The sequence below is a fragment of the Mustela lutreola genome, chromosome 5 (assembly GCF_030435805.1).
Source record: "Mustela lutreola isolate mMusLut2 chromosome 5, mMusLut2.pri, whole genome shotgun sequence".
NCBI lineage: Eukaryota > Metazoa > Chordata > Mammalia > Carnivora > Mustelidae > Mustela > Mustela lutreola.
Window position 1 is genome coordinate 70,392,889 of NC_081294.1, and position 13,308 is coordinate 70,406,196.

General features: G+C 35.9%; 1 protein-coding gene across 1 annotated transcript in view; it reads right to left on the minus strand.

Moving 5' to 3' along the window:
• Positions 1-13,308, minus strand: part of MEIKIN (meiotic kinetochore factor) — a 94,929-nt gene that overhangs the window by 21,262 nt on the left and 60,359 nt on the right. The window contains exons 10-11 of the mRNA XM_059174502.1: positions 8,134-8,214; positions 5,153-5,272 (exon numbers count right to left, since the gene is read on the minus strand). Coding sequence (XP_059030485.1) covers positions 5,153-5,272; positions 8,134-8,214 — 201 coding nt within the window. The remainder of the gene's footprint in view (positions 1-5,152; positions 5,273-8,133; positions 8,215-13,308) is intronic.

The following is a 13,308-nucleotide window of genomic DNA, read 5'->3' on the forward strand; positions in this document are numbered from 1 at the left end:
AATACTTCATGCAAAGAGAGAAAAGGCCATATGAAGTCATAGCAAGAAGAGAGCTCTTCTGGGACCTGAGTAGGTTAACACCTTGGTCTTGGACTTTCTAGCCTCCAGGACTATGAGAAAATAAATTTTTGTTATGTAAGCCAACCAGTCTATCATATTTTATTGTGGAAAACCAAAGAGACTAATATAATGGTCAATACACACACATACACACACACACACACACACACACACACACACACACACAAGTGTTTCTCTACTCAGATATTGAAATTGAGAATACCACTTATATATAGTATCAATAATATGAAACACTATTATCAGGAGGGAAATAATGATATCAAGTAGGAATAATGACCCAAACAGTGAAAACTATAGAATAATTTGTACAGAAATTAAAGAAGTGCCAAAAAATGGATAGCTATACATAGTGTTTGGGTTGGAAGACTCAGTATTGTCATGATATCAATTATTCCCAAATTAAGCTGTAGATACAATGCAATCCTAATCAAAATTCCATCAGGATTTTTTTTTTTGGTAGAAATCAACAAGCTGCTTCTAAAATTCATATAGAAATGCAAAGGACCTAGAATAACCAAAACAAATTAAAAAGAAAAACAAAGTTAGAGGCTAACCCTAACTAATTTAAAGAATTATTATAGTGCTTCATTATTCAATACTGTGTGATACCTACACAAATACAGACAACAGTAAAACCTTATACAAGCTTGTACAAATACATGGATTACCTTTTTTCAACAAAGGTGGAAAAGCAATAGAGTGGAGAAAGAATAATCCTCAACAAATGTTGCTAGAATAATTGAATGTCTATATGGAAATAAACAAATACACTGGAATCCATACTTCACACCAAAAGTAAAAAATTAACTCACAGTTATTAGTGTAAAATTTTAAAACTTCTGGAAGAAAACGAGAAAATCTTTGTGACCCTGGGTTAGGCAAAGATTTCTTAGATATCACAACAAAAGTATACCCATGAAAAAAATAAACAAAAAACTGACAAGTTGGACTTCATCAAAATTAAAAATGTATGTTCTTTAAGTGACACCATTTTGTAAGAAACTACAGACTTTATGATTCCATTTATAACAAATGTCCAGAAAAAGTTACTCTAGAGACAGAAAGTAGACTAGTATTTGCCTGGGGCTGGGCATGAGAACGGGGCTTAACTGTAAATAAGTGTGAAGGATTTAGAAAATGTTCTAAAACTGATATAGGTAATTACTGTACTATTCCATAAACTTACTAAGAATTACAGAATTGTAAACTTGAAATGGGTGAATTTTATGATATGTAAAATAAAGTATTTTTTTCATGTTTTAAAAAAGGCAGTGGAGTGGATAAAAAAACAAGTTATGGACCGGGATAATATCTTTCAAAATATATATATTTGATAAAGGATTTGCATCAAGAATATATAAAGAGCTCTTAAAATTCTACAATAAGAAAATAAACAATTTTCTTAATGTGCAAAAGATATGAACAGGTATGTCACCAAAATAAATATATAGATGGCAAATAAACACATGAAAATGTGATCAACATTATTGGTCATTAGGGAAATGAAAATTAAAACCAGATACTAATTGGGAAGGTTAAGATTGAAAGACTGTACTAATGGTTAAGATTAAATTAACTAAAGGTTAAGATTATAAGTGTGATGGGACTAAATGAAGATGAAATGTAGATGTAGAGAAACTCCAAGTCTCAAACATTGTTGGTGGAAATTTAAAATGGAACCACCACTTTGGAAAACAGTTTGAAGATTTCTTAGGTAATTACCCAACAGAAAGGAAATATATAACCTTCCAGTTAAAGAAGAAATTATTCTGATAATTAGTATTACAGTAAGATTTTTATTCAAGATTATTGTAAGAGGGTTTACTCACATATTGTACAGATGAAACTAATGTAACATTGTATATCAACCATACTTAAAAAAAAAGATATACTATATGTTGGCTAATTGAATTTTAAATGTTAAATTTTAAAAAAAGAAACCTTTCTTTATTCACACACACACAAAAAGACACATGATAAGGTATTGAAATAGAGGAGAGAAATTTGGCTGAAATCCAAATATAGCAAATACAGCCAGGGATGCACAGCTGATCAGCAGAATGGGTGTCAGTTATTGAAAAATTACAGGAGGAAACATCGAGCGCAAAGAGATTCTTGTTAAATTGACCTTGTGATATAGTAATTTTTTAAAAAGATTTATTCATCTATATTTGTTTGAGAGAGAGAGAGAGAGAACATGAGCCAGGGGAGGGGCAGAAGTAGAGGGAGAGAAAGAGAAAATTTCCAGCAGACTCCTGGCTGAGCAACAGCCCAATGCAGGGCTTGATCTCAGGACTCTGAGATCATGAACCCAAGCTGAAATCGAGAGCCAACCAGTCAACTAACTAAGCCACCTAGGTGCCCTGATATTGAGATTTTCAATAAGTATCTATTTGTTTTTCATCCCCATTGTTAGCACGAGGCTCCTAAAACCCTTGGAATTTCCTAAGTGATAAGAACCATAAGGGTGTTTTTGTTAATGTGATAAAATTTAAGGAAAGCACCTAAGGAAGGGAGCTCCTTGCCAGGGGAACTAATTCTGGATCACAGGGTTGGATCAGGCCTGCGCCATAACCTCCAGGTAGGGGAGAGGAGATAGAGGTTTACTCGGTTGCCAATGGCCAATGATTTAATCAAACATACCTATGTAATGAAGCTGTTACTGGCTATATTCCAAGACCTTACCTTCACTGATCACCTGCTTGTAGCCATCAACCTTTGTCCCACATTTTCCCTTTAGCAATTCCAGTTTATCTCTTAACCCAGGCAAAGACCTCACATCCTGCGATGGGAACCAAAACTACCTCTCAAGAAATCATGACTACCTGAAGGAAAAGCTCCCAAGGCTCAGACCCCCAGACCAGTTTGAGCATCTCCCTCTCCCCTGATTCATGCCTATACAGATAAACTATGGGATGACCCACATAATGACAGACAGTTACCTCTACCACATCATAATACTAAAATCTCTGCCCAAGGAGGAGCACCAGCCTCATTTGCACAACATACAGTGTATATATGTATGTACGATTCATGTATAGCTCCTTGCCCTTTCCTCATACTTTGCCCTATGCATTTCTTCCACGTGGCTATTCCTGAGTTATATTCTTTTACAATATACCAGAATCTAGTAAGTAAAATGTTTCTTTGACTTTCATAAGCTTCTCCAGTAAGTTAGTAAAATCCAAGGAGGGGGTCATGGGAACCTCTGATTTATAGGTAGTTGGTCAGAAGCACAAGTAACAACTTAGACTGGCAAGTGGCATCTCAAGTAGAGTGTGGTTTTGTGGAACTAAGCCCTTTACCTGTGGAATCTAAAGCTATCTTCAGGTAGATAGTGCAAAATTGGATTGAATTCTAGGACACCCAGCTGATGTCAGAAGTATTGCCTGTTGGAGGTGTGGGCAACTCTCCTATACACACACATACACACACTTTGAAACTAGATCCAGGAACCCAATTAGACCTAAGAGGTCAGAGTGTCAAAGGCAGGCCAGATCAAATCAGATCAGATCAAGGGTGGAAAATCAGATATCAAGGGTGGGAGAAAATTCTTGCTAGAACTAAACAAGGCCTAGTTGAGAAGAGGGTTCAGAAGAGCCTAACTAAAGTTCAATCAAAGAGAGAATCTTTGTAATACAAATACTTGTACATGAATGTTCCTAATAGCTAAATGATCAAATGTCCATAAATGGGTGAAAGGATAAACTTTTGTGTACCATAAATGGAATACTATTTAGCAGTAAAAAGGACCAAAGTATTGATATACTCAGCAACATGAATGAATCTCAAAAATAACTACGTGGAATTAAAGACACCAGACCAAAAATTCTCTCTCTCTCACTTGAATGACCCCAAAACTCTAGAAAATGTAAACCAATGTATAATTACAGTAACTAGATCAGTAGTTGCTTGGGTGGCAGGGGCAGGAAGGAAAAAAATATATAAAACAGGAGGAAGAAACTTTTGGGTTGACAGATATTTTCATGATCTAGACTGTGTTGGTGGTTTCACAGTTGCATACATAGGTGAAAATTTTCAAATTATACACTTTAAATATGTGCAATTTATTGCATATAAATTATTCCTCAATAAAGATGCTTTTTAAGAGAGGTAATAGTTTCCAGTTTCACCTGGCCTCTCAATAATGGGCTATAATCTTGTGTTTCTCAACTTCTTCCATTCCAAGTCCTTACTTCAATCTATTTTTACTTCCCTTCAACCTCTTACCTACATTTTCTTTCTTTCTCTCCCAGGAAATTATCCCTCTAACTATCTCTAGTCTCAGCTTTTTATAATCTGTTCTCCACCTCTGGAGCCAGAAAGACATATGATATCATCCCTTGTTCAGAATTCTTTATTGGCTCCTCTTAGGGAAAAGATCCAAATTACTTAATATGGATTAAAGACCCTTTGAGATCTTGGCCCTTGTTTATCTTTACAGTCTCATCTCCAGCTTTCTCTTACCATCCAGATTCCCACCTTCATCACAGAGTCACACTGAAAAGGCCTAGCTACAGTGAAGCACTACATATCCCCTGAGTTTTGCCTTTTTATGTCTTTTTCTCTCCACCTCTTTCTCCCACTCTGTCCTTCTGTCTCTCCGTCGGCTCCCACATCCCTTCTTTCTGGTTCTTTCTTTCTCCCCACCCCACTTTCTGTACTCTCTTTTTCTGCTCATCCTCTAGCTCTATTCCCACATCCATGGCACTTAGTTTTATGAATTTTATGTCTTCTTTTTCAAAGGAGCATAGTACGTCCTTGTATTCATCCTAACAAAATGAAATTGATTATTAATTTATATGTACAGATGCAAACAGAGCTTTGGATCAAAGCAGGCTAACAGTGTTTCCTCTAGTTCAGAATTTAATAGCCTCAGGCCCTGACAATGTAGAGTTCTGGCCCTAGCAGCCTAACATTCTTTATTTAGAATTGTAACTGATAGCTGCCTCCTCATGTGGATGATGTTAGCTTCAAATGAGTTACAGATTTCTTAAAGTATCTCATATACAAAGTATCCAATATAACAGTATTAATTTCAATAATTGAAGAAAAAATGGAAAATACTAACCTCATTTGAAGAGCATTCTTGTAAATCTGACACAGGAACAATTTCATTTGAATTAACATAATTGCTGACATTTGGAAATAGTTCTTCAAAAGATGTTTTTTGCACTGAGGACAAATCAATCTATAAAAAAATATATATTACTCTTACAGATGTCAAATGTGGCAGAAACAATTCTTTTTACATAATTAAAGGTGAAATTTTATCTCATTAGAAGCATTTCCTTGGGAAAAAGTACGGAGTTTCTTTCTGAGGTGATAAAAAGATTCTAAAATTGACTGTGGTGATGATTACACATACCTGTGAATGTACTAAAAAAACACTGCATTTCACATTCTAAATAGGTGAACTGTATGGTATGTTGATTATACCTCAATAAAGCGGTTTTAAAAAGCCCACTACAAAAGAAGTGTTAAACATAAGTTACCATGTGACTCAGCAGTTCTACCTCCTCTTCTAAGCATATACAAAATACAACTGAAAGCACATATTCACATAAAAACTTGTACATGAACGTTCATAGCAATATTATTTTTCAAATGTCCCCAACTGACAAATTAGTAAACAAAATATAGTATATCCTTACCATGGGATATCATTCAGTCATAAGTAAGGAACAAAGTGTATGTTATAAAATGGATGAACTTAGAAAACATTATGTTAAGTGAAAGAAGCCAGACACAAAAGGCCACATATTATATGATTCCATTTAAATGAAATAGCCAGAATAAGTAAACCTATAAAGGACCCTTCATCCCAGCTTGAAAAACTGATCTTCGCTTAATTCTCATGCTCAGTTCCTAATGGAACCTGATAAAGTAACAATGCCAACATTGCTAATGGTAATAATGAATTCTGATTGATAAACTGCATCTGGACTAAGAAGAACTAGAACTGCACTATGAATAAATGACGAATGCACTATATGTAAATAAACCCTATGAAAAGCACCATAGTTTGGATTTCCCTGACTCTTGTAATTTGGCATGTCTCTTGTGGGGACACTGGAAGGTATGTCTGTGTGGTATTACAAAAGATACTGGATCTCATCTATTTGTGTCGGAGCTGTACCCAAACTGCTAAGTCAACTGCTTCATAGACTTCTGTGAAGACTGATCCTACTGAAGGGAACACCTATTTCTGCCCTGCTTGTGAGTTGTATTTCTATTGTTTAGTTGAACCTAAGAAGAACTCTGGTTGGATGAGAGCCAAATTATAAGACTCTTAGAAGAAAACAGAGGGGTAAAATTTAATAACATTGAATTTTGCAATAATTTCTCAGCTATGACACCAAAAGCACAGGAAAAGGAAAAAAAAAACAGATAAATTGGACTAGATAAAAATTAAAGCTTTTGTGCTTCAAAGAATACTATCAACAGAATGAAAAGGTAGCCCATAGAATGAAAGAAAATATTTGCCAACCATATATCTGACAAGGGGTTAAAATAGAGAATACATGGAAAAAAAAATAAAACAAACTCCTATAATTCAACAACAAATAAATAAGCTGATTAAGAAATGGGCTTGAACAGACATCTCTTAGAAGAAGATAAAAGGGCCAATAAGCATGTGAAAAGAAGCTCAACATCACTAGCCATAAGGGAAATACAAATTAAAACCACAATGAGATATCATCTCACACCCATGAGGATGGCGATTATTTTGAAAAACACATAGAAAATAACAAGTGTTGGCAAGGATGTAGAGAAATTGGAATCATTGTGCATTGTTACTGGGACTGTAAAATAGAGCAGCTCCTATGGAAAACAGTATGTCAGTTTTCTAAAAGTTAAAAATGAGAATTACCATTTGACCCAGCAATTCCACTTTAAAGTGTATACCAAAAGAACTGAAAACAGAGACAGAAATATTTGAACATTCATGTTCAAAGCAGCATTATTCACACTAGCCAAAAGGTGGAAGTAACCCAAATGTCCACAGACAGATGAAAAGATAAACAAAATGTGGTATATACATACAATGGAATATATTCAGCCTATAGAAAGGAAAAAAGTTGACATATGCTACAACATGGATGAAACACTATGTTAAATGAAATCTGTCACAAAAGGACAAATACTGTATGATTCCACTTATATGAAGTATATAGGGCAGTCAAATTCAGAGGGGGAAGGTAGAATCGTGATTGAGAAGGAGTGAGGGATGGAGAAATGGGTACTTAGTGTTTAATGAATGGAGTTTCAGTTTTGCAAGAAGAAAAACTTTGCAAGAAAATCTGCATTAAAAAAGTAATGGTTGCACAACCTGTGAAAGTACTTGAACTATACAATTAAAAAGGGTTAAAATGGTAAATTTTAGAACTGGGTAGCTCAGTCAGTTAAGTGTCGCACTCTTGATTTTGGCTCAGGTCATGATCTCAGGGTTGTGAAATAGAGCTCCAAGTTTGGCTTTGCACTGGGAGTGGAGCCTGCTTAAGATTCTCTTTCTCCCTTGCTCTCTGTCCCTCCCACACCCTGCTTGTATGTTCTCTGTCTCTCTCTCAAAAAAACCCCAACATTGTTAAAAATGTTAAACTTTATGTTACATTGTGCTACAATTAAAAAAAAAAAAAGAAAACCCTGGTTGATGCTGTAGTATTCTAATTTTTTAAATTTATTTACTTGACAGACAGAGATCACAAACAGGCAGAGAGACAGGCAGAGAGAGAGAGAGAGGAGGAGGAGGAGGAAGCAGCTCCCCGAGGAGCAGAGAGCCCGATACAGGGCTCAATCCCAGGACCCTGGGATCACAACCCGAGCCAAAGGCAGAGGCTTTAATCCACTGAGCCACCCAGGTGCCCCTCTAATTTTTCTTTTATGTAGAGCAGTATATAGAATACATCCAGCGAAAGCAAGTCTATATACAACAGAAAAATAGACATTATTCCCTAAGTAGAATATTTCCCTGGTGTGACAGAAACAGAATAATAGGGAGGAGGGGGAACCAAAACATAGATACTAAAAGTGACAAATGCTAATACTTACCACTAAATCAGCAGTTTGCGAAGATGGTGTACTTGTTAAGAGGCCTCTGCTTTTCTTATCAGGAATACTAGAATTTGTTCTCTATCAGTGTTTTGTGAAATAGGAGATTGAATAGTATAAATAAATAAACTAATTTAATACAGTAAAAACAATATCAAATTAGTAGACTAGATCATAAAGTGTCATACTAATAAAACGTTAATGTGCCAATTAAATTTAAACCACTAGACAAGTAACTAAAGAATTTTCTGGCTTAAGCCAGGTCAAGGAACTCCTGAGAGTTCTGCATGGCACAAGAATACTACAAGAATACTTGGGGTATTCTTAATTTAGGAAGAAAAGCTAATTAAAGTTTTGAACTGGGAAATGGTGTTTAATTATCTTTTTTACTGCTAAGAAAATTATTTTACCTTTAGCATTTGTTTAATTGCTAGTATATTTTGTACTTTTCATGGAAAAGGATTACAATTGTGAAGCTGTTAAACATATATGTAATAAGGATAATTTGTTTAAAATACACACATTTAAATATATATACACATTTCCATTTATTTAATATCAAAGTTAGAAAAATTATAAAGACTCATTTTCTAATTCCTGAATATGCAAAGAGGCAGACAGATGGTGGACAGGTGGACAAATCAAGAAAGAGTGAGAGAGCAAGAGAAAGACAGGATGAGAGTTCTAAAAGTTAAAGAGAGAAAGGGAGGGATGGGAGAGGGAAAAGGAGGAGAGATGAAGTGGGCGAGGGAAAAAGAAAGGAGGAGAGGGAGGATGAGAGACAAAAGAGAGGAACACTAAGAAGAGAGAGGGAGGGAGAAGAAAGATGGAGAAGATGGAGACCAACAGACTATGAACAGAAAGAAAAATGACAGAGAAACAGAGTCAGAGAGAGAGAAGGGCAGATGGAGAGAGATCAAAACAGAGACAGAAAGAATAAAGAGCTGGAGTCAAAGATGCAAAAACCAGGGAAAAAGTCAGAGGAGGAGAGCAGCAAAACAGAGTGACACAGTTATTCAAAAAGAGAGAAGATAGATAACTTTATTTCTAGCAATCAGCTATCTTTTCAACTTTTGGATTCCATGAAACAATCAGTCCCTCTGATAAATCTCTTTGAACTGGTGTTTATTATATGCTGCCAACTTTGGAACACAAACCCATAGTTGGAAATTGAACAACACAGGAAAGTTTATGTTAGGTTTCTTTCTTCTTTCTTTCCTCATTTTTTTTTCATTCTTCCTTTCCTTTCTGGCTTAACATTTCTTAAACTAGTTGTTTGTTCAAGATGTAATATGGGATCATTTACTAGGAAATTTTCTATCAAAAAAATTTTATGGGTATATTTTCCTGGCACACTGAATATGTCAGTTCTCTAATTCATTAGCTATTTTATCTTCTCTTCATCTGAACAACAGGGATTATTCTACTCCTAAGGATTGCTGTACAACAGTTACAAAGAATACATGTAAAGAGAGCCTGTAGAGTAGGAGATAATCAGTGACAGTTGTTATTTCTCATTGTGGCTGCCATGGAGGTGTTCTGGGCAGATCTCCTTGAACAAAGAAACTGCTGTTCCACTGCAAGGAGTGCAGTTAGGTGACAGCCAACCCCTGGCCCATTGCAACTTCTCTAGAATCTGCTTCAGCTTTGAGGTTGAGCCCATCATCTTCTCAGGCAACCCTCAGCCAAGGTTTGAGCATACGAAGCAACGTAAGAATCCTGTAATGGATAATCTTTGCTCCAGACCTTGAAATGGGAGAGCTTTGGCAGATGTATATTGAGGGCTGAGACTATTCCTGCCCAATGCTGCTTTCTCCCTGCTCCTTCCTCAGGTATTACCCCTTTCAGTACACCATTTGAACTCAATTCTCCTTGAATATCTGCTTCCCAGTGGTCCCAAGACACACAATTGTTAACTGACAATCTATTTTTTTAATCTGCGTATAGTTGTAAACATAAAGCTCTCTGCATTTTTTCCGTAGATTTGTTAAGAAGTTAGGCATATCTAAATCTTTCCAATAAGTACATTTCCTTGGTATAGGCTTTTCAAGAATTATTTAATAGAAGGTCAGAGCTTACCAATTCAGGTTCCAGGGGCTGAGACAATGGAACTTTGGTAATTGATCTATTTGAAGGAACCTTGATTTTTTTTTTTAAATTTTTTATTTTTTATAAACATATATTTTTATCCCCAGGGGTACAGGTCTGTGAATCACCAGGTTTACACACTTCACAGCACTCACCAAATCACATACCCTCCCCAATGTCCATAATCCCACCCCCTTCTCCCAAACCCCCTCCCCCCGGCAACCCTCAGTTTGTTTTGTGAGATTAAGAGTCACTTATGGTTTCTCTCCCTCCCAATCCCATCTTGTTTCATTTATTCTTCTTCTACCCACTTAAGCCTCCATGTTGTATCACCACTTCCTCATATCAGGGAGATCATATGATAGTTGTCTTTCTCTGCTTGACTTATTTCGCTAAGCATGATACGCTCTAGTTCCATCCATGTTGTTGCAAATGGCAAGATTTCATTTCTTTTGATGGCTGCATAGTATTCCATTGTGTATATATACCACATCTTCTTGATCCATTCATCTGTTGATGGACATCTAGGTTCTTTCATAGTTTGGCTATTGTGGACATTGCTGCTATAAACATTCGGGTGCACGTGCCCCTTTGGATCACTACATTTGTATCTTTAGGGTAAATACCCAATAGTGCAATTGCTGGGTCATAGGGCAGTTCTATTTTCAACATTTTGAGGAACCTCAATGCTGTTTTCCAGAGTGGCTGCACCTGCTTGCATTCCCACCCTTGATTTTTATATGATGAGACCTTAACTTTGTTTGAAAATATGTATTTCTAGGTTCAGGATCTTTTTCTGGCTGAAACAAATTCATATTCATGAAATACACTTCATAGTACTATAAAAACATTTGCACTTCTCAGATATTTTATTGTGATAGAAACATGTTGTAATTATTATGATTAAAATAGGGTATATATATCAATCGTATATACATATAAATTTATATATAGATAGATAATTCTATTGTTATTCTCTCAACTTGAAAAAGTTTTCTAGTTAAAGATTCTTTCATTAGAAAAAAGTAAACTTTTCTATGTATTAAAAAATAAAATCTATTAAAAGACAAAACAGCTTAAAATACATACAACTCAAAAAATTTCCCTACCACATTTAAGGTAACATCTCCCAAGCAGTGTTCAGTAAAAATATATGTAATGAGATCTGTCCATCTGCCAATGGTTAAAACTAAATTTTAGAGAAAACATCAAATATATTTATAATGTATTTATTATGTAATAATCTTCATTTAAAAAACCAAAAGTATTAAGACATCAGGAAGCTGCAACTACAAAAAAGTGTGTTGCTTTACCAATTAATCCCTGACTAAAACTGCAGACTGCTGAGTAACTGCTTGTCCTATGTAACTAGTCCAGTGCTTCTGAGATGTATTTATAATAGTCTTCCCAGTTTACATATATTCAACATAACTGAGGAGGTACAATTTGAGTTGAGTCTGGAAAGAATGACAGTATTTTGAGTTGTGGCTGAGAGGATAAAGTGAAGGTAGAGGGAGGGAAGGGAAAGGAAGGAAGGAAGCCAAGGAGCTATGAGGTTCATTCTAAGCAAAGAAAAGAACAAGGGTACGCAGCAAAGAGCAAGGTATTTACCGGCATCTACTGACCCATTTCCCTCATATATGCCTTACATACAGCTTTTTCTCTGACTCCTGTCATTATTCTCAGCAATTTCATTACACAAATTGATAATCCATCTAACCAACTGGCCTCCCAGTTGCTTGACCTCTGCATTCTCAATAACCTTTTCCCCTCATGGCATTTTAGTCACTACATAAATAAAACACAGCTCTTACCATCAACAGAAATTACAGAATTGCCAATTTGAATAGTTTCTTATATCCTTCCAACCCACGTTCAATTATCTTCGTGATATAAACTCCTCCCTCAATGAAATCTCCAACTTACTGATCCTACCACTTATCTTCATACATTATCCGTCTCCTGTCATTCCTTCCTCATCTATCACCTTCCATCATTGTCATTAACCCTTTCTTCTTCTATCACAGAGGTCTGACAAACCCCCAACCCTAGATGACTCCTGACATCAACATCTTCTGTACCTCCACTACAACTAAGCGCTGGACATATCAAAGTCACCACAAACTCAAAAGGAAAAACCACAGGCTGGAAATGTTTCCACATTTATCTGGATTCTGAGATGAGAGTGAAATAATCCTTTCCATTCTCAGCTGACATTACCCAACATTACCCAACAACATTGCCCAAAAACAATAGAAGAAATCAAAATACGTAACCCCTCGGGACTCAATTTGGGGGACCTGGTACAAACTAAAAATGTGGGGCCTCTTGTTTAAGAAAACTATTAAAAATGTCAGGGTAACAGCAGAGAATTAAATGAAATGTGAGATCCTTCTAAGCACAAAGCCCATGCTGCTACCACTTCACCACTACTTTTACAAATATAGCACAATGGTAATATCCCTCCTCTTTTTTTTTTTTTTTTTTTTAAATATTTTTCCTCTTTCAAAGGCCAGTTCCTCCACTTGTATTCTGGATCCTGTCTTTCCTCATCTTTTCAAAGACTTCCCTCTTCCACTTAATAGTACATGGAATTTGTTGAGGTTTTCTGAAACAGCTTTATTGAGATATAATTCACATACCATAAAACTCACCCATTTTAAGAGTAAAATTCAATGGTTTTCAGTATATTGATTTTTAATTTTTATTTATTTTTTAGATTTAAATTTTAGTTAACATAGAGCGCAATATTGATTTCTGGAGTAGAATTCAGTGATTTATCACTTCATAAAACCGGTGCTAGGTGCGCATGGATGGCTCATGAGTTGAAGCCTCTGCCTTCGGCTCAGGTCATGATCCCAGGGTCCTGGGATGGAGCCCCACATCAGGCTCTCTGCTCAGTGGGGAGCCTGCTTCCTCCTCCTCTCTCTCTGCTTGCCTCTCTGCCTACTATGCTCTCTGTCAAATAAATAAATAAAATTTTAGAAAAACAAACAAACCAACAAACCAGTGCTCATCATAAGAAATGCCCTCTTTAATACCCATTACTCACTGAGTTCACCCATCCAACAACCCTCGCCTTGTTCT